At 36.7% G+C, this 22,455-nt stretch overlaps 2 protein-coding genes across 2 annotated transcripts; one reads left to right on the top strand and one right to left on the bottom strand.

Moving 5' to 3' along the window:
• Nucleotides 1-3,797: 3,797 nt before the first annotated feature.
• Nucleotides 3,798-9,308, bottom strand: LOC128863739 (uncharacterized). The gene is made up of 4 exons (XM_054103049.1): nt 8,349-9,308; nt 4,705-4,877; nt 4,402-4,586; nt 3,798-4,183 (listed from the first exon to the last, which is right to left on the bottom strand). Exons 1-4 carry the CDS (start codon nt 9,104-9,106, stop codon nt 3,884-3,886), a joined length of 1,416 nt encoding a protein of 471 aa, XP_053959024.1. The 5' UTR covers nt 9,107-9,308; the 3' UTR covers nt 3,798-3,883.
• Nucleotides 9,309-12,475: 3,167 nt separating this feature from the next.
• On the top strand, nt 12,476-13,271 carry LOC128863918 (uncharacterized). The gene is made up of 3 exons (XM_054103339.1): nt 12,476-12,671; nt 12,769-12,915; nt 13,108-13,271. The coding sequence occupies exons 1-3, from the start codon at nt 12,615-12,617 to the stop codon at nt 13,225-13,227; spliced, it is 324 nt and encodes a 107-aa protein (XP_053959314.1). The 5' UTR covers nt 12,476-12,614; the 3' UTR covers nt 13,228-13,271.
• The last annotated feature ends 9,184 nt before the right edge of the window (nt 13,272-22,455 follow it).

Genomic DNA, 22,455 nt, shown 5'->3' with positions numbered 1-22,455 from the left:
TCGAGCAAGTAGATAAAGGCATGGTTGCAACAAACTGTACATGCTTCCCTCGCTTTTTGTTATATTCATAATGCGTGGCACAAATATGAGGCAACACCCTGCGTCATCGTCAGAAAAATAAAGTTAAATTAAAATAATTTACTTCACATAAAATAATGCACTCAGAATCACACGGAGATATTATTTCCATTCAGTTGTTAAGACATCCGAGGACACATTGGCCAGTGAGTGGTAGCGAGCAGATTTGAGAATTCCTTTATGTTGGAGAAGCCAAATGCTACGTTTGCCTTGCTTAATGCCACCTCGATCAAAAAGTTCCCGGAACAACCGCCAGGAGACGATTCAAGTCAAGAGTTCTGTGCTACTGAAAACTTTAGAGCAGTTGATAGAACTTCACTTAAGCCTAACTATAGATGAAATGTCTACGAAAGGGAAATCGGTAGAAACAGCTCTACATAATCTTATTTACACGGCAGAGAGTTCATTGCACAAACAGGAATTTACTTTATCTACTTTTCTTGATATTGAAGGGGCCTTTAACAATGTTAAAGGGGGGGGGGGCAATCACTGCAGCACTCACTGATCTTCGGGTAGCACCGGGCTTGGTAGGCTTCATTGACAAAATGCTAAATAGCAGAATCATTGAAGCGAATCTAGAAGAATTGGTGCTTAGGAGATTGGTGAGTAGAGGTACACCGCAAGGTCGATTTTATGGAACGCAGTTGTAAATAAACTTCTGTTAATACTGAAATCGGTGATAAGGTGATAGCTTACACCGATGATGTTGTTATTGCTGTCTCTCGTAAATTTGTATCTACATTAAGAGACCTAATACAAAATGCTCTAGATCTGTAGATAAGACCTTAACCTAAAGTTAAACCTAAGGTTGCTTATTGGATTTACACTGCTGTCGTCAGGCCCATTCTTCTATTTGGAAATGTTGTGTGGTTATCATGAATCCATGGCTTTAGATATCATATGACATCTGCCACCCCTAGATCTCTTCTGCAAATACTCAGCGACCTGTTCCGCTTCAAGGCTCAGAGCAAGCTCAGAATGGTAGACTGCCACACATGCACATTCAACTACCTTAGACTCCTATACGGATATACACAGTTATTGTGATTATCACCCTCCCGTTCTCTGCTTCGAAAGAAATTTCTTAATGAATATCCCTTCTAGACTGGAATGGCTTGAAGATCACCCATCAGCCAACACACCCGTTAAGATCTACTGCTTCGAAAGGAATTTCTTAATGAAAATCTCTTCTAGACTGGAATGACTTGAAGCAGATCCATCAGCCAACACACCCGTTAAGATCTACATACACGGACGGATCTAGCCGGATGAGCACCGGTGTAGGTTCAGGGTTATATTGCGAAGAGCTTTTTTTATCAGTGAATCCTTTAAACTACCGGATCACTGTGGTGTTTTTCAAGCGGAAATAAACGCTATTCATGAAGGCTTAAATTGGTTAGAGAAAAACAGAACAGATATCTGCATTCTATCAGACAGCCAAGCTACCCTACAGGCTCTGGATGCATTCCAAATAACATCAAGGAGTGTCTTACATTGTCGCCGATCTCTTAGTGAGATAGTCAAACAATAGCGTATTATCTTATGCTGGGTTCTAGGTCACAGAGATATAACAGGGAACTGTAGGGCTGACCAACTTGCAAGAGAAGGTACCTGTATTCCAAGCGTAAGTAATTTAATGGGGGTACCTCTCGCAACTTGTGAGCTTCTTGTTATGGACGGACTAATCAGTTCAATCAGTCAAAGATGGATTAGCGTCAATACCTGTGAAATCGCTAGACAAACATGGTCAAGGTTAAATCTACGTTTGTCCAAGAGTATTATGAAATTGAGTGGTCTTCAAATCAGGACATTAGTAAAGGCTCTCCCAGGACATTGTCTCATAGGAAAGTACGCAAGGAGATTTATATGCATGATTTCTGTCGTAGCTACAGGAATGAGGAGGAGTTGGAAACAATTCAAAACCTTTTTTGCACATGACCGGCTCTAGCCAGAAGCAGGAACTGATGTTTAAGATCCTACTTCTTAACGAATATAGATAATCTATACACTTTAGGTATCAACAACCTTTTACTCTTTGTCAAAAGCTCAGGAGGGTCCAATATGGAAGGAGAAACAACGGGCCCGTTTCGTGGTCTAAGTGGCATCGCTGTATCTATGTGAGTTCTTTTTTTTTTTTAAGTGGCCACATCTTTGATTAACATTCCTATCAAAGTTTTTCGCCATTGCTTGACATTTGTAAAAGTTCCGCCGTCTTGAGCTAATCTAAATCTGCACGCGTTTTCGATTTTTTTACAGTTTTAAAAAGGATTTGAACTTTCAACAACGAGTTTGTATTAAATTTTGCGTTAAAATTGGGAAGCTGTTTCGGTAATGGTACTCTAAAAAACAGCCGATTTACAAGTGGCATGAACGCTTTAGAATAGCTGATTCTTTCTCCATCGAAGATGATGAACGTTGTGGCAGGCCATCGACGTCGACTGTACAAAACATCAATAAAATGAAAGAAAAGTTGATCAACAATCGCAAATTAACCATCAGAGAGAACCTGACGGCAGAGGACTTGAACATTGCTTATGGATCCGTTCAGAAAATTGCAGTTAATGATTTGAGATTGCGTCGTGTTGCTGCAAAAATGTGTCCCAATGGACCTGAATTTCATGCCACGTTGATATCGCCAAAGACAAGATTTCCAAGGCATTCCTCAAACGCATCATTGCTGAATGCGAGGCGTTGGCTTATGAGTTCGGTGTTCAATCCTCACATCAGGCGAGCTAGTGGAGACCTTCGAATAAACCAAGACAAAGAACAAAATCACCACGTTTTCAGTCAAAAATGGAAGCGATGCTCACGATTTTTATGCTTTACAACGGTATTGTACACAACGAATTTTTGTCAGAAGATTAGAGAAATAATAAGAGCTATTATTTAGGCCTTATAAGGCATTTACGTGAAGCAGTTCGCCAAAAAAGAACGGATTTGTGGAAAAACAACTCGTGCATTTTGCATGTCACACCATACAGTGCCTTCGATATCTATGAATGTTTGACCAAGAATGAAACGATTACCATCCAACAGCCATCGAATTTATCTGCTATGGCTTCCTGTGATACTTTTTTGTTTGATCGAGCCAAAAAACCGCTACGGGAAGCGCATTTAAAAGCCGAAAGGAAGAAATGGAAGCATCGAAGGCGTCTTTGTGGGCTGACTTAAGTGAGTTTAAGGCGATAGATAGATCACACGCTTAGAAAACCACCAGATAACATCACGAGAATGACAGTGGACTGGAACCCGCAAGGGAGCAAGAGTCCCGGTCGGCCAAAGATAATTTGGAGAAGGTCGAGCGAGCAGATGCCAACACCACATGGGACGGCGCAAAAATAAAATTTAAAACCATTTACGATGGAAGAGTCTTGTCTAGGCTCTATGCTCCCGAGCGGAGTGAAAAAGGATATAAAAAATATTGTGCCCAGGGATCACATAAACCTACTGTAAAAATTCCATAATTATCGGGTGAGTGTTTTAAACAAATCCATGCACCCACACACATCCACTTTTATTCATAGATTGAGACACTTTCTGCTTCTACTTAGTTGAAATAATAAAATTATCAGCAAGCAGATTATACACAAACGCAGCTGCAAGGATGATTACCCCAGTTGTCTTGTAAAATTTCATTTTCCTTCATACCTGACTATTTTTATTTCCATTTAAGATCGCGCAGCTTTCAAAATAAACCACCAATAAACCGCTTCTGCTTTCATTTGGTATATTTGAATTTATTTCTATACATTTTTTTCTATTTATTTCCATAATTTACAGTGCAAGCATTTCCTTTTTTTACTTATTAGGAAGGATGCCGTTTTTCATTAATTGTGTTCATACGACTTACTGTCTTACTTCGTGACAGCGGCGGAAGTTGCGATTGCCTTTCCTCCAAACGCGTCTTCATCTCCATAGCTTCGCTTGCCTCACGCTCCAACATTTTACGAACTTTTGCTTTCATGTATTTTCTTTCCGTTTCGTAAAACTCTCGCTGCATCTTCATATGACCAAGATTTATTTTCAGTATTGCATTTGTTTCGTTAGCTTCGTTTAAACGACGGTCGTATTCCTCGGTCATTGTAGCTAATCGACCTTTGCAGTCCTAAATAAACGGCAATAAACATTACATATTTTATATATTTGTGTGTGTGTGTGTGCGTGCGTGTGAGAGAAGTTAGCAGTGCTCTAAAAATCAATTGCTGCGCAAAATACTGCGAATTATGCTGATCTCTTGCGCCTAAAATTAGGCTAACAATAAACCAGTTGAGCGATTGATGCTTGGCAAAGACACTTTCCTTCTTCGATGGTCGCCTAACAAACCTCTATTGTCACATACATAGACTGCAGCGTGCACCGGTAGCGATACATTTCAATAGACTTTTTCTTCTGAGCTTTCGTCAATTCTAATTTCAGATCTCCTTCTTTCATCTCAAGGTAATCCTGCCAATCAGCGACCCTATCCTGCGCGTAATTTAATTGATAACGAAGCACTATGGGATCACGAACTGTGCGGGAAGTGAATAAAAAATGTATGTAAATACATATATACATACGCATTTATATATGTATATATGTGTGTGTGTAGAATAAAAGTATTTTCGTAAAGGCACATTTTACACTCACACCGAGCCGCCATTGTTTCCTGTTCCAAGTAGCTTTTGACAATATCACGGCCCTCAGTTCCGCGATTCAAAGCAGTGTTGGTTAACGCATTGATTTTCTCACAAAAAAGAGCAATGCTCTCTTCCAGCTCTCGCTCAATTTTATTGTGCATATTGAGCAGATTGTAGGCAGCGCTGATAAGAGGTGGAAATACAAGATTTTTTATATGTATGTTTGAATGCAAGATGGCGCAAAATTAATCCTCCTAATTTGTTTTTGGGCGACTTTTTACTACAATTAATAAAAAAAATTTATTTGTATGATGGAAATCTTGAGTTCACAAGAGTAGAATATGGCTGAGGCCATTTGCAAAAATTATAAATGTTCCGCTAGGGTGATTAATTTTGCGCCACCTTGTATAAAATCCATGTATGTAAGAGTGATATTCTAGGTAAAATTTAGCAAAACTGTATGCTTATACGTGACATGTAGAAGACTCATAAAGAAACGTGTAAATCAAAGATTGGACCACTCAGTTCATATAAATAAATATATTTTTTTGTTTTTTTATAAACCAAAGTTTAAAATTGTGGTATTTCTTTCAGCGTGGTAGCCTCGGTAGTCTAGCGTAAGTGCACTAGTCTGCCATCCTAGAGCTTGTGGGTTCGAATCCCACGTAAAGCACGGGCCTCGCACTTTTCCAAATTTACCTACTTTCTAAAAAAAAAAACAAAAAAAATCTTATTCCTCAATACCCAAAAACGTATCCATTCAAGCAGAAAACAAACAGGTACACATTGCATTAGTGGCGCCAGCATGAGGAAGCGGGCCACCGCGGTAATATCGCAGACACAAAATTTAGCGAAGTCCTCAACCATTAGTGCGTTCCTTCTGCAGAAAAATGTGAAACACAGATGGCGCTCCAAGTAGTAAGAAGGTGTTGTTCCTAAGCAACGATAGGTGGGTATTACCACCACTAAGGACGGGTAACGGCAGGCTAATCACCTACCCTGTGATAAATAAAAACAGATTAACGAAACCAACGCAAGAGAAGACTTGTCGAGGCCCTATGCTCCCGAGAGGAGTGAAGAAGGAAAAAAGAAAAACAAAAAAAATGTATTCCAGTGTACCAAATTCAAAAAACATCTAACGGTTAAACCACTTCAGTTTTTTGAATGTATGCAGATTTAAGACAATTGAAAAATGTTGATAAATACGTCTAACTGAAAACTGCTTTTTTGTTTTTTGAGCCAGTAGGGAACGCAAATCATAAATACAGGCCGCGCAAAGCTACAGGACCTCAAGATTCTCAGCAGTTCGGACATTTTCCTCAATGTGAATTATGTTTTTTACCAAGCATTGTTCATTTCCTAACTTCTCATGTATATCTAAACTTCCAACTTTATTTTAATTTAATTAGAAAAGTTTCACAAATTTTTTAGAAAAAAACACAGAACTTTTAGAAAAAATTGTGGTACGCAGTTTTATAGCTTATGAAATTTTAATAAAGTTTTACAGCTCATTGAATTTTAAACAAATCAAGGGCGGCGTTCGGGCAACTGCACACAGTATGGCGAATTCGCAAGTTAGTGAGCAGTTAGCACTGTTGTACGGAAGTGAAGCATGACGGGACTCCAACACCATTACACAGAGACCACAATCTTTCGTCAACAAATGCCTCCGCATCATTCTACAGATGATTCTGGCCGAACACCATCAGCAATGACGCACTGTGGAGATTAACGAACGGGGAAACCATCCTTAGGCAAATCAAACGCAGAAAGTGACGATGGATAGGTCACACATTAAGAAAACCACCAGATAGCATCACGAGAATGGCACTGGACAGGAACCCGCAAGGGAGCAGAGGTCGCGGTCGGCCAAAGATTATTTGGAGAAAGTCGAGCTAGCAGATGCCGGCATCACATGAAACGACGCAAAAACAACAGCTCAGAACGGTGTAAATGGAAGAGTCTTGTCCAGGCTCTATGCTCCCGAGCAGAGTGAATAAGGATATAAAAAAAAATTCTATGACCACTAACATAGCGGTGAACTTCGATTATTTCTATGATTTTATTAACATTTTCGATATTATCGACATTTTCTTAAACATCAAAAATTCATGCCGACGTATCAACGAAACCAAAATTGCACATAAATTGCCATTATAGTATCGGCACCTCAAACACCGTTCCCAATTTCAGCGGCCTGGCTTGCATTTTCGCCCTTATCAAAGAAAAACTGTAAAATGTACCGAATACCGAGCTTTCTCTTTGTTGACTTCCATTGTCAACACCCTGTAACTCACAACTGAATGGAACAAGCAAAAAACAGCAAAAGCAGTTTTTTAGTGTGAAATGTCACCTTGACAACTACCATAAACTGTAAATTATTTCCTCGATACTTTGCGAGACATCAATCACTACAACCAGCCACCGAGAAAATAATGGATTTCTTTTCCCAAATAAAATGCAATTTTCAAGTGGCTAAAAAATTAGATTAATAATTTACAATTTTTCCCCCTAACGGTAGTGCGCATTTCCTCTATATAACGAACGCTCGAAATTTTTGTATATGGCAGAAAACACGTAACCCCGCAACAAACAAAACAATAAAAAAAAATTGTTAAAAATCGACGCGAATTTTGAGCTACATTGAATAGTAGGGAAGGTCGATTTAAAAATCGCTCATTGCTCTGTGAAAATCGTATTCTAGGGATCAAAATAAGAAACTTTGTCGAAGGAACCATACCTCTAAAACGAATTCTGATGTCCCCAATTTGGGTCGAACGAAAAATCCCAATGCTCCAATTGAGTCCAAATGTATGACCGACCCCCCCTAACTTTGGACGGCCGATCCACCCATGCCAGTGGCACACCCCCTGGAACTCCCCTGGGGGTTCCCCATACAATCATTTCAAAATATCATCATTTTTGGCCTTTATATGAGAAAAGAAACTAAAAAGTTCAACCCAAATTGGGGGACATTAGAATTCGTTTTAGAGGTATGGTTCCTTCGGCAAAGTTTCTTATTTTGATCCCTAGAATATGATTTTCACAGAACAATGGGCGATTTTTTTTGCCTCCCCGCAAAAGACACTAAAAGTTCGAACCAAATTGGGGAACATCAGAATTCGTTTTAGAGGTATGGTTCCTTCGGCAAAGTTTCTTATTTTGATCCCTAGAATATGATTTTCACAGAGCAATGGGCGATTTTTTGCCACCTCACAAATCGACCCGGCCTATTGAATAGGCAACACAACTGCATACCCAAAATTTTTCTGAAAATTCTGATAAAAAGTCAAAAAATTTGTAGAACTTTCTTTTTAATTTTGTGCAAACGAAACCGAATCTATTAAAGGTCGTATCGATAAAACAGCAGATTCGTTTTTTTTTTGTTTCTTTCGCCATGTCCACGTGACTGTCAGCTCAGAATGAAACAAGGCGAATTCATTTTTTGTTTTCTAGCTTCCCAATACTTTGCTTTTACAATCACACGTACAGAACATTGTTGTTGGTCTAGTGCCGCCACCTTTAATGAATGCGCCTTGATACAAATTATGAACCTTTGAATTATATGTTTTTTTTGTAATATGAACAGTACTTTTATATCGAAAAAAAATAACCCCTCTTGTCGTCTATCTTTCTCGTCGCCCATTAACTTACGTTATAGTCCGCCTCGCATTCGCTACATATTTCTTATCCTCAGCATAGAAACTCAATAATATCGGCTTCAATAGACGCACCAGCTCAATAACATCAACTTGCAACTTGAAGGCCTCCATGCATGGCTCGGTTAAAGACTTCTGAAATATGTCCACCCAAGCAATACCTTTCATCTGGCGTCGAGCCACAAATCGATCCTGCAACCAACTGAATATGTGAAAATGTTCATAATCCGCTATTTTGATATCCGTTTTGCATTTGTTCAACTTATGGTGCGCATGCACGGAACTGTTTATATCGTTGCCCAGTTTCTGAATCGCATACATGCGCGCCAGTTCATAGTAAGGGTGTCGTTTTTTTTGCACCAGTTCAACAAGTCTATCGGCATCGCAGATTGTGAAACTGTCAGTAAGCGATTGTGATTCTTCTTCGATCTCTTCATCAAATTCGGTCAAGGGTAGATATTGCAATATATCCAAAGCACTAGACGTTTCTATTTCTATTTCTTTAGATTCATCTTCATCTTCTTCGAAACGCTGTTTTAGTTCGGGATGTTCCTTCAAGAATTGGCTTATCAGTTTTCCCTTGAAGGTACTCGGAATATGCGATAAGGAATCGCTAACTACAGATAACATCCCCTTCTGATCCTCTTCGCTCACATCGTGTTCGAAAACGTCAACAAAATTCACTTCCTCGGCGCCGTAAACGCTTTTGTAAAATTGAGCTATGCTATCTTTTAATGCCTCTTCTACTTCCATTTTGTGATGTTATCAGAGAATCAATTCAGAGGCTTGCGAATCGCTTAATTTGCGTAGATGGGTCAAACAATTGCTAAATTTATTAGTACGAGTACTTCACCGAATAGAAAGACCAAAGGTGGTGTACAAAAAATGCATAAAAAAATGTTATAAAAAGTTTTTTTTTACAAAATTATATAAAAATAAATGTACGAAACGCGTGTGTCTGCTACAAAAAATTATTTTAAAATGTAATAAAAAATTTTGAAGGAAAATGTTTACATACTCGTACATACGTACATATTTGAAAATCATAATTATTTGGAGAGATACACAGTGGTGAATGAAATATAGTTGCACCCAACGAGTATTTTCGAGCTTCCAGAAATGATAATCAATACATGAAGAAATGGGTGCGATTCACATTCACTTAGGCGATGTTAAAGGTTATTGTGGATACAATGCCACAACCGCTGATCTAACTGGATCCACAAAAATAAATTTTCGGAATTGTCTTCCGTTACACATTTTGATGAACCGCTTTGAGTAGCAAAGGGCTATGAAATATAAATTCGGGGAAAAAGAAATCCATTATTTTCGATTTTCGTAAAGTTTCGATCAAACATTTTGAAGTTTATGCTCGTGGTCAAGGTGACATTTCACACTAAAAAAATGTGTTTGCTGTTTTTTGTTGTTCTATTCAGTTGTGAGTCAACAAAAAAAAAAAATCTGTACACTTTGCAGTTACAGTACAAGGAATCAGCTGATTTTCTAACGTTTTAAAAAAGTTACAATAGAGGTCGGCCCAAACCAAGGCGTATCTATTAAAGGTGATGTGGGTAAATTAGATGATTTGTTTTTTTTTCTTTCGCCGTGTCCATGGGGCTATCAACTCAGAATGAAATGAGGCGAATTCACTATTTGTTTTCTAGTTTCCCAATACTTTGCTTTAGCAATGAAAGGTACAGAACATTGTGGTTGGTCTAGTGTAACCTTTAATGAATGCGCCTTGGTCCAAACTAAGATTTTGTTGGTAATATAAGAAAAACTCAGCGCTAATATTACGACTTAGTACGACTGCTGATTGCAAGAGCGTAAGAATACATGAGGTTATAATTGTGCTGTCAAGTTCCCTATGAAGTAAATACCCTAGCTGTACAAACAAATATAGTTTATTTACGATATAAAGCAACGAAAATACGGGAGAATAGGGACAGATACAATTCAGAAATAAAATAAGAAAACTTTAGAGTCATGCTGGGAAGAATTAACAAAACACATGGAGTATGCCCTATATGAAGCTCAGAAAAAGATGTGGGAAATGCTTCGTAACAGAAAATGGAAGCACAAGATACCATAAAAATTAATACTATTGTATTTTCAACAACTGTTTCATGAAGCCCCCGACACGCGTACAACAATATCCGCAATCGCAAATACGTCCAATACCGAAATATATGAAGACAACATTGATGCTGATGTGACTAAAATAGAAAGGCATGGGGAGAAGATCTTACTACAAACGAAATGCCTAAATATGATTGAATATGAGATATGGCGAAACATTACAGTGCGAAATCACATGTCTACAAGGTGAAGTCCAAAATAAACAAGATTAAAATAGAAACGACAGGAGATATGTTCTGATAACTTCATGTTTATTTATTCAAAATAGTACCCTCTGCCCTCGATACACTGTTTTGCGCGTTCTAAAAGCTTTTCGAAAGAGTGTTTCAGGTAATTGACTCGAATGTCTTTCAGGATGTGGGTAAAAGTCTTTTGGATGGCCTCTACGGACGCAAAACGTTTTTATTTCATTGCCAAATGCAATTTCCCGAATAGGTGGAAATCACAGGGAGCCATATCAGGCGATTACGGTGAGTGATTGATGGTTAAAATGCGATTTCTAGTCAAAAAATCAGTCAGAAGAATGGATCGGTGAGATGGTGCATTATCATACAAAAAGCGCCAGCTTCCTCCTTCGCGGTATTCAGGCGAATTCAACGAATGCTATGCATAAACGCTTCAAAGCGCCAAGATAAAAAATTGCATTGACGGTTTGGCCTGTTGGCTTGTCTGGGGCATTCCATTCCGCGCACTTTGACGCCTAGTTTCAGGTTCATGTTGGACACACCACGTTTCATCACCAGTTACAATGTTGTAAAGGAAATTCTCGCCTTTTCTCGCCTCTTTAATGAGGCCTTTCGAATGTTGAATTCCGAGGAATTTTTGGTCCTCAGTTAACTTTTGCGGAATGAAACGTGCACAGACCTTTCATAAGCCCAAACTATCAGTTAAAATGCGATAAATCGATATTTTGGAGATATTCAACCCCACTTCCATGAATTTCAACGATGATTTCGATAATTTCAAATATTTTTAAAAATGGCGCTGATTTTGACCATCCCGAAAAATTGGACCTGGACGGTGGTGTCCATTTTGGCTCTTCTATTTATCTGAAACACAAAAACCAAAAAAAATTACTAGAAAAAAAAAATACAAACAAATTTGACAAAATGGCGCGGTTTTGAATTTGACTCTCTATCGGGTTTTTCCAGGTTTTTTAATCAAAAAAATACGAAATTATTGAAATAATAATATGATTCTAGTACGGGCGATAGCCATTGATGTTGTAAGCAATATATTCGAATTTCAAACGATTCGGGTGAATAGATTTTTGTATTTTGACAACAACAGGTCGAAAAAAGTCGTTTCGAGATAAATGAGTGTAAAGTTTGAGGTACAGAAGCGCGCGGACCGCTCTCTACCTAGTTCATGGTCTGTAGGTGATATAATATTGGGAATCTCCGCCTGAAAATTTCACAGTATATTCATAAGGTACTATAATTTCGAAATATCGAAAAAACAAAAAGAAAATATTTTTTTTTAATATCTAGACTACCGGGTCCCCTTAAGCTTCTCAGAACTGATGATTTCTCAAGGGCGCATTGGCGCATTTTCAAATATGTTGGATAAATGATCTCATTCTAAGGGCCGTTTTTCAATCAGCCTAAGAAACTTCCTTCGGATGAAGAGGTTATCGCTGAAACTGAGGTCTATTTTGAGGCAACAGATAAATTATGCTACAAAAGTGGTACGAGTATTGAAGTGTTAGAGTGGTGCTGGAATGATTGCGAATTACGTTGATGAATAAAGCTCATTTTGAACACACAAAAAAATTGTTTTCTTTGTTAGGCGCGGGACTTTTTAGCTCATGTGTTATATGTATATTGGTTCACTGGGTAATCATTATGCGCATAGCACATACATATATTAAGTATATATTACAAATATATTGCACATTTACAAACCCTGTTTAAGCACACATACGACATATGTACATACGACAACTACTTTCTAAGTATTTGCCCACATTTGACCCGCAAATTCTGGCCGCTCATAATCAATTCGCGGATCTATACTAAGATTGGCACTAAATCATTCACTTCCCAGCGCTTACGTTAGGCAGTTCAACTGATCAGTTTCGAAATTGTTCAAACCAATAAAAATAAAAGTATACGAGTACAACATGTCTCCTGTTCTGAAGTGTCTTTTGGGCCTTTTCATTGTGTTGTGCTTTGCGCAGGTTAGTATTGAAAAGTGAAAAATGAAAAGCAAAATTAAAATTGTTTTTTTTTTGTTTAATCTTCTAAACAAATAAAATGCAATACTCTATTTTTCAGTTCATTGAAATGGCACGCATTCCACGCGATAACAACGCCGTCAATGATTTTGCCACTAAATTTGGAGAGCTCGGCCCGAACATGAATAAAATATTTCAACAGGAAGTAAGCCGTTTTAAGGAAACTTTTGAAACGGACGAGTTTAAGGTAAGCAAAATAATTTACAATACAACTCACAAATTTATCATTACACTTTACTGATAAGCGGGCACCTCTCATAAGCGGACAAATTTTTCAGTCCCTTAAATGCCCGCTTAAGAGAGAGTACACAAATTTATTATTTATTTATATTTATCGATATGTTTCTCTGCTATCAAAGAAATTTTAATTTTTTTTCAGAAATTTATGGCCTCCGGTACAGATCAATTCAACCAGTTCCTCGAAAACTTCAAAAAAACTGGTGACGAGGTGGATAAAAATAAAGATATTAAAACTGTAAATATGGGAAAAAACCATTAATAGCTTTTAAAGAATTAAAGGTTAAGAAACTTATAAAAAACGAACTACGTAGTTATCATTTTGCTGTGGTAAGTGTCGAAAAGCAAAGAATGGATGGAAAATAATGAACGGCATAGACATGGCGTAACAAATAAAGATCCAGCGGCTTCGCTGGTTGGATCTTGTCGTCCGAATGGATACAAACGCTCCGGCTCTGAAAGTGTTCGATGCGATACCAGCTGGTGAGGAAGAAGAAGGCCTCCTCTGCGTTGGAAAGATCAGATGGAGAAGAACTTGGCTTCATTCGATGTTTCCAACTTGCGCCAGTTAGCACGAGAAAGTAACGACTGGCACTCTTTGCTAAACTCGGCCAAAATCGCTTAACCTGTTATCGCAGCAATCAAGAAGAAGAATATCTCCACAACATTTGGTTCCAAGAGATGGTGGTACTTGCCATATATCCCGCATAAGTCCACAATGGATTTACAACGTCATCGTTTCGGTGAGCAACTTATCTCTCGTCTTGCACCAATAAATTGGCCACTAGGATCGTGTGATATCCCACTTTTGGACTTTTATTTGTAGGGGTTTGTGAAGTCTAAATACTTCTTAAATAAACGAGCTTCGATTGAGGCATTGGAAGCCAACATTAATAAATTTATTCACGAGATACCGACCGAAGTCCTCCAGCGAGTTATTCGAAACTGGTGTTTACGGATGGCCGAATTACGGCGCAGTTGTGATGAGTGGTTCTACAAAAGAATAATAACGATTGCCAACTCAATGTGAATGTTCGTGGTGATTTTTTCTTCTTTAATTTTGAATGACAGTAAGATGGAATGACGGAAAGTTGTTGTTGTGTTGTGAATGCGCGACAAACTAATTTGATCTATTTGTCATTCATTCCATTTTTCCTTTTTTTTCTCTTCTCTAATTTAAAAAAAATACTTGGGTAAAAAAATTGTCCATCAAATTTGTTGTTGCCACGTTTACTTCTTGGACGGAGTTGACGAAAAATATTGCGCAAGAGAGAGAATAAATAAAAAAAATTATTGCTGCTCGAAGAAAACCGTACTTTATAAGATTCTAATGATTAAATTATCGCTAGTATCTGACTTGAGGTTCGTATTTTTTTAGTATTAGTATGAACATCAGCCTTTTTTGCTTTATATCGCCACAAGCTCCTACGAATTTATTTCCCAAAATAGTATGCATGGATTTAATGCGGAATTTACTATAAAAGCCCCCGACTTGATTCTGCTATCGTTCAACGATTCTTTTTTCAGTCACGTTTCGCATCAACTACATATGTATGTATGTAAATGTAAAAAATTTAAAATTATTTATTGTGTACACACAAATCCGTGTGAGAATAAATCAATCTTTTCATGTATTATAAGAAATATCAGCAGTGAACAGAGATAAAGACTTTTAAAAATAGAATTTAACCTTAAAAATGAACTGTGGACCAAATGGCTGACGAATTTTACTATTCGCTTACGAATTTTTCATCTTTCACAAGGGTTAATATAATATATTCGATACAAGAACCTACAAAAGTTCCTTGGATTCTCATAATCTATGAAAATAATAGCAGACACATACATATGTATGTATGTATGTACATAGCTGTGAATACCATGATTCAATATAATTATGTATATTCTATAATTGAATCATGTGTGAATACTATAAACTTTCTTGACAAATTTCGTGACAAATTTCTTTTCACTCACATATGTATGTACATATATACTTTTTCCGTATATTTACTCGCAATAACAAATACTTATCTTGGCACATACATACATACTTTATTAAGTGATAGACGTACGCACATATATAGTATATTAATCTCACAAATAATCTTCGACACTTAATCTGAGAGAAATGTATATTTGTATATACTTGCATATAAGCGTACATATAGGGGTGTATATACCCTGTAGTCAAATGTACTAATGGAAAATTACATCACAATTTGTGTGAGTAGTAAACCGAACTTGTCAGAAAATTTTTCTGTTTTTCCATACAAGCAGCAACGAAGCTCTGCTCGTTTATTAAAGCTACCGGATGGTTTGAAAAGGAACCCGTATAGTAAGGATAAGCTCCAGTGGTATCACAATGGACCTGCGAAAGGTCTAAGTGTGTCTTTATGACAACCACCCCACCTACCTACCTACCTCCATACAAGCAACTTATATTTGCTTGGTATTTTTTACATGGCGGTGTCTTACAAGATGTTAGTTGTCAGATTTCGATCAGAAATATCCCAGTCTCAAACTAGTTTAAAATGGACACACTAAAATACTAGTTCAATTACGAACCGAAAATACTAGTTTAAAAAGTTCTGTCAGAAATGTACTAGTCGGAAACTAGTTCAAAATAGACAAAAAAGATACTAGTCCATTTACTGTCCAAAATCACTAGTTTGAGGTTAATAAGATATTTAAAAAATTCTTTCAGAAGTATACCAGTCTCAAACTAGTTCAAAATTGACAAAAAAACTTCTAGTCGAATTAAGGACCAAAAGCAGTAGTTTCAACTTGAAAGGATATTTAAAAAAATCTATCTAATAGATTCAAACTAGTTTATAGTTCAATAGACAAACAAAAATTATAGTCTAACTACAGGCCAAAAGCGCTAGTTTCACGTTAAAAGGCTAATTAAAAATGTTTTTCAGAAATACACCAGTCTCAAGCTAGTTCAAAATAGACACAAAAAAATCAGTCCAGTTCTGGACCAAAACCACTAGTTTGAGCTTAAAAGGATAATTAAAAAATTCTATCCGAAATATACCAGTCTCAAACTACTTCAAAATTTACAAAAAAAATACTAGTCCAATTATAGACCAAAAGCTCTAGTTTGTGGTTGAAAGTATAATAAAAAATGTTCATATATTTATATACCAAACTAGTTCATAATAGACAAAAAAAGGACTAGTCAAATTATGTACCAAAACTACTGGTTCGAGAATTCTTTCAGAAATATGCCAGTCTTGAACTAGTTCTAAATAAACAGAAAAAATACTAATCCAATTATTGACCTAAAGCACTAGTTTGAGGTTGAAAAAATAGTTAAAAGTTCTATCAAAAAATAAACCAGTCTCAGCCTAGTTCAAAATATACAAGAAAATTACTAGTCCAATTACAGACAAAAAGCACTAGTGCGCGGATAAATGGTAATTAAAAATTCTATCAGAAATAGACTAGCCTCAAACTAGTTCAAAATAGGCAAAAATACTACTAGTCCAATTATGGACCAAAATCACTAGTTTGAGATTAAAAGTGTAATTAAATACAATAATTAAATAAATTCATGAATACACGGTACAAAATTTTTTCTTAAATTTTAACACAGCACAGTTTTATTAGCAACCTTAAATTTGCTAATAATGGGAGTCTTACCTTTTCTAAGTATTAATAGAGAAGATAACTAATTAAAGGGTTTTCAAATAAGAGGTGTTACTTTGATATTCACAGACAAATGCTACTTTTAATACATTTTAAATGATCGGATGTTTATTTCACTATAAAGAGGAAGGTATGCCGTTAATAGTGGAAAATAACATCAGGCAAATGACCGCCACGATCACGCTTACAGGACAATATCCTTTTCATAAATTTTCCATAACCGAATTGCAAAGTGGCTATCCAGTGTTCTCGATAGCCCCACGAATTCCATCTTTGAGGTCTTGAATCGACCGTGAGTGGCCAATTGTGATCACCTCTTCGGTCCGGAAACTTTTCCCGTAAAATATCAATGGTGTTCGTTGCTTGTATCGCACGTAGCGCCGTGTTGTTGAAAATAAACGTTGTCCAGATCAATACCATCGAATTCCGGCCATAAAAAATTATTAATCATCTCTCGATAGCGCAATCCATTCACCTGTAACACCAGTTATTGGAAAGCCCTTTACATAAACAATTCATTCCAAATATTAACTAAAATCATTTTTCACTTTATGTTATCAGAAATAAAAGATTTCAAGTGCAATAAATAATAAAATAATATTTCTTTTTATCTTTCCCAATAATATTTGATACCTTTTTGTTGGCAAAGCGAACAAAAACATATTTAATATATAATTGAATAAGTATTCGTTTTAAGAGTTTATAATATGCCCAAATAAACGTTATTTAAAAAGTTGAAGTCAAATAAAATAGGCACGAATAAATCGTTTTATAATCGATCCCCATCTAGTCATCACCGAACTAGTTCGATTTCAGTCCGGAAATCATAGTTGTAAATTATTATTTTTTCTGACCAGATTGATGTTTCACAGCAGGGTATGTACTCGTATAGATGGATGTATGTGCAAGTGTATGTACTATACGTGTGAACTAACGTATTCGACTCATTGATAAGAATAACGAAATACGCATCTAAGGTATCTAAAAACGGACAGGCAACAGAAAATTTTACAGTTTTCCTAACTTCTATCAATATCAGCAAGTACTCGAATAGGATGAATAGTTCGCTTTGCTTCACAATAAGAAAATTTCAATCACTTAGGGTGGGCTAAATATTTAGTATGCATCGTTAACCATTAGCGAATGATCTTCGTCAACTCGAGGAACGCTGTTGCTCTTTTTCCATTTTTATTGCCCTTCACTTATCATATTGGACTCTTTTTGTTTCCTTGTTAAGGTTTATTATTATTAAATGTTGAAAAAATCGTAAATAAAAAGCACTACGCTGATTCGACGACGAAGATTAACCTTAAGGTGCCGGCCCAATGCAGGCTGGATTTGCTTGGTTGGGCTCGATAACTGTCAAAAGTGTATAGAACAATACTAAAATATTTGAAAGGAGAACAAATGGTAGCTTTGCTTGAAGCGCTTGGAGTACGGCGAAGTTTCAAATAGCTCAATGTTCTATGTGGCAGCGCTTTTAACATTAAGAATTGGGGTATTTTTCGTTTAATTTGATTTGGTTTAGCTGCATTTGTGAATTTTAGGCTGATTATGGAGAGTTTTTAGTTGGATTTACTTTTCAAAAATGTTTGAAGCAAATTTAATAAGTGCCATTGAAAAACATAGATTTACATAAAACATGATTCTTTTACTGACCAAATATGTTTTTAATTTATCTCTTCTATCATGGTCCTCTGTAGTACATCTACATCATTAGAAGCTCCTTTTCGGTTGGTTTCATCACATAGAGTTCTGACATTCGTAATAAATTTGCACGATTTGCAAACGTTGTTCAGGTGTAAGTCTATTCATTATGAAATGGCAAACCAAACTGAGCACAAATCAAGTGACAGCTGTCAAAAAGACCATCTACGAAAAAAGTAGTGCCAACTTGAAAACCTAACCTCTAAAAAAAAACACCCTTTACTTCTGAGCTGTTCGTTCACTAAAAGTATCCTCCCAAAAGCTCCAATTGTAATCAAGTCCTAATAACTGCATTGGATACAAGTATGCTCAACTTCTCATTTCTCAACTCACAAGGGTTGGATTCTGGTTTATAATAGCTTACGATGTGTCGATGCAAGAGAAAAAAGTCTATACAACACTCTTAAGAAAATTGCAAATGCGACTAAGGAGCGACAACGCTTAAAATTAATATCAGCAAGAAGTTTTGCTGAACAGTAGGTACTATCTTTCCCGGACTATGGATTATCGGAATTGCGATTTTACTGCCGAAATTTGGGAAATTCTGTAACCAAGAAGGTTCAATTCGAGTGATATCTTCTCAAATAATGAAGAAGTTTGTGAGCTTACTTGTTTGATCCGCTCATTTTGCAATGGTGGACAGTAAAAGAGGTACTATTCTTCTTGCAAAGGGTTTTCCAATAAGAGGTGTTTGATGTTCAAAGAAAAATGATGTTTTTTAATATGAATGATCGGATGCTTATTTCATTATAAAGAGGGAGGTATGCCGTTAATAGTGGCACATCAGGCAAATGACCACCACGACCACGCTTACAGGACAATATCCTTTTCATGAAATTTTCCATAACCGAGTTGCAAAGTGGCTGCCCTATGTCCTCGATAGCCTCACGAATTCCATCTTTAAGGTCTTGAACCGACCCTGGGCTGTTGGTGTAGACCTTCTCTTTTACGTGGCGCCAAATAAAAAAGTCACAAGGTGTTAAATCAGACCTCAGTGGCCAATTGTGATCACCTCTTCGAGAAATAAGACGGTCCGGAAACTTTTCCGTAAAAAATCAATGGTTTCGTTGCTTGTGTGGCACGTAGCGCCGTCTTGTTGAAAATAAACGTTGTCCAGATCAATACCAAGATCCAATTCCGGCCTTAAAAAATCGTTAATCATCTCTCGATAGCGCAATCCATTCACCAATAACACCTGTTATTGGAAAACCCTTTAGTATCCAGTAAAAGAGTTAACGCTCGACTTGTACAAAATAATTCGAAATTTTACACACATCATCCGAGAATTTCATTGGCGTATTAAACAGTTGATGTACTCTAAAGTCGTCGGATAAAGGCTTAGATCACTTGTAAACTAGTTTAAGTGATTGTCTCGATAGGAGTCTTCAGTGTATTGCACGGTACTCATACTTACATTGCTAAAGGCTATTTGAAAAATCTCATAAGAAGGTCGAGGATACAGAAGGCCGACGGATGCTCCACAAATGGAGGGACCTTCAGTTTTAAGAGGACTTCAAAACGCGAATTTAAGAATTGCCAGGTAGTAGGTACTACAACACTACTATGGTAATGGAGATCTAATCAATAACTGCATATATCGCCTCTTGAAAGTTCTACGGGAATTACATAGCAAAATTCCGACTTGGCGATATTTCATATGAAAAGCAGGCTTTTTTCCTAGCATTTCAAGCCAGATCTGTGTGATCGAAATGTCGAAAAGTCGGTTATCATATTGACTACCCCTCGCTCGTTCCCTTGTGCGGACCTCTACACCTCACGTCTTTATTTTTGCTCCATTCCTAATGAAACGTTATGCAGCTTGGAAGTAAATAGCCCAAATGAAACATTATATGTTAATTACAAGATAATATTGTAGAATTTTACTCATAATTGCACTAGATTTAGCCAGAAATAAATTATGCCCCTTCTTTCTAATTTATATTCTGAGATAACTGAGAATTATTAATCTGCAAATACCATCACATCCAGCAATAACCAGTTGCATTTCCATACAAAAATTTACAAAAATACAAAAGGAAACAACTTCGTTGTAAGCATCAGAAATAAGGGGTAGTAGGGGTCCCCACAAAAGGGTCTAGGGTTATCGGAGATATCAGACAGAGAAGTACAACAACGCTGAAACTTACATCGAATGACGGAGCATTGCATATTCCCAGAAGCTGTTTAAGGTTATCACTCTTAAGTTAGCTTTCGGAGCGTACAGTGAGCGGGTAATAACAGTACATTGAAAGCAAAACAAAACGAATTAATCATCCAACAACATGTCGGCTATGCTCAGATGCATCATTGGACTCTGCGTTGTATTGTGTTTTATGCAGGTTGGTAAAATTCAGCTTCCAAATTCTATAGAAATTTTCTATAGTAAACAAAAATATTATTTAAATTTTCTCAATACATTATTTTGTTAGTACATCGAAATGGCGCGTATTCCACGGGATGATGACGCCGTTCAGAAGCCCACCTCAGACCTAGCAGTGGGATTACAGAGCTTGCTGGACGATATTACAGAAAAGCTCAAAGCCATTGTGGCCGATGACTCGTTGAAAGTGAGTTTCAATTATGGTGATGGTAGGCGGTGAACTGAAGGAAAAAATATGTACATATGTAGAGGAAGATTATGACAGGTCAATAATCGCATTTAGTTTAATCGTCTTTCATTTGACTACAAAATAACAGTTTCAAAATATGAATGAAATATGAATATTTTTTGTTTTTTAGTGAAAATATTTTTATTTGTATGTATATGTAATTCTTCTATTTCAGAAATGGTTTGACGAATTTGGTAAAGAAGTCAGCGGAAGTGACAAAGTCGTACAGCCGAATAATTAATAGTCTGCTTGTGTTCTTCAACGAATAAGCGCGAGAGGACTGATGGGAACGAAACGTAGTATACTTATACATACATGTACAAGGTGGCACGAAATTAATCATCCTATTGGTATATTTATAATTTTTGCAAATAACATCAATCTTATTCGACAGGCGGGAAGTAGAGAGGAGTATACAAACGGAAAGATCAAAATAAAAATTTCAGTCACTCGATTTTTTTTTTTTTTTTTAATAAGAAGTTATTCAAAGTAAAAATGTTGATCAAAATATAAATTTTCATCACTCCATTTTTTTTTATTTACTCAAACGTTATTAAAAAAAGAAATTGAATGATTACTTTTGCGCCACGTTATGTAAAAATAATACGATTATTTAGCATACAAACCAATGCAATAAAATAATACTTAAAGTTTACTCAGCGAGAGATGAAAATTATAGATTTTTAAGATATTTTGTGACGAATAACAAAATGCAGAAAATTAAAGAAAATTGAATTTGTTATTTACTTAGTCTTGCCATAAATTCCGTGACAATGCATATGGCGAAAACAAATTTGCACAAAAATTTTCCGTTATTTTTGCTTTTGTTCGTATGCCGTGTCTACTCATAAATTATACTCAGTTTCGAGGCAAATTTCGCCTCTTAACAATGGATTGAGGAGCTAATGAAATTCGCATTGCACTGATTGCTTTACAAAAGTGTGGTAAATGTGCAATTGAGATTTACGAATTCCTGAAAAAAGTTTATATTTCGAGAATGTTTGTTTTTCCCAAACGTCTGAAGAGAGAGTGAGACAGAAAAATAAGTGGTCGTTCTTGCGTGATTCGAGCTAGACCAGCCATAAAAGCGGTCTGACAAAAAATTCGCAGAAATCCCCTTAGAAAGCAGAAAATCATGTCCAGGGAAATGAATTTATCGACCTGATACATCTCAAGACTAATTAGAGATTATCTTCATACGAAAGCCTTCCGTCGCTCAAGTGACCATCTTTTGGCAAAACGCTTGAAAAAAACTAAACTAGACAGATACAAGCAGGTTCTTCGGTGGCGCGCGGTCAACGGCCATAAAAATATTCTCTTCACAGATGAGAAAATTTTGACTGTTATAGAAGTTTTTAATAATCAAAACGACAAAATCTATGCTAAAACTTCTAAAGACGCAAAAAATGTTGTTCCAAAGGTTCAATGGCTTAGCGTGGCCACCATTCATCCACCGCACGGTTTGGGGGGTAGAGTCTTGCAAAAGCGTTACATCTCTTCATTTCTGCGAAGAAGGAGCT

The sequence above is a fragment of the Anastrepha ludens genome, chromosome 5 (assembly GCF_028408465.1).
Source record: "Anastrepha ludens isolate Willacy chromosome 5, idAnaLude1.1, whole genome shotgun sequence".
In the NCBI taxonomy this organism is placed as follows: domain Eukaryota; kingdom Metazoa; phylum Arthropoda; class Insecta; order Diptera; family Tephritidae; genus Anastrepha; species Anastrepha ludens.
The sequence above is the reverse complement of the archived record's forward strand: the minus strand, read 5'-3'. Positions and strand labels throughout refer to the sequence as shown.

Coding starts and splice junctions, on each gene's coding strand:
- LOC128863739 (XM_054103049.1), bottom strand. CDS start 9,106: ATGGAAGTAGAAGAGGCATTAAAAGATAGCATAGCTCAATTTTACAAA. Junction 4,878..8,348: donor AATGCGAGGCGGACTATAAC/GTAAGTTAATGG, acceptor ACCTCTTATCAG/CGCTGCCTACAATCTGCTCA. Junction 4,587..4,704: donor GGAAACAATGGCGGCTCGGT/GTGAGTGTAAAA, acceptor CTTCCCGCACAG/TTCGTGATCCCATAGTGCTT.
- LOC128863918 (XM_054103339.1), top strand. CDS start 12,615: ATGTCTCCTGTTCTGAAGTGTCTTTTGGGCCTTTTCATTGTGTTGTGC. Junction 12,672..12,768: donor TTGTGTTGTGCTTTGCGCAG/GTTAGTATTGAA, acceptor TCTATTTTTCAG/TTCATTGAAATGGCACGCAT. Junction 12,916..13,107: donor TTGAAACGGACGAGTTTAAG/GTAAGCAAAATA, acceptor ATTTTTTTTCAG/AAATTTATGGCCTCCGGTAC.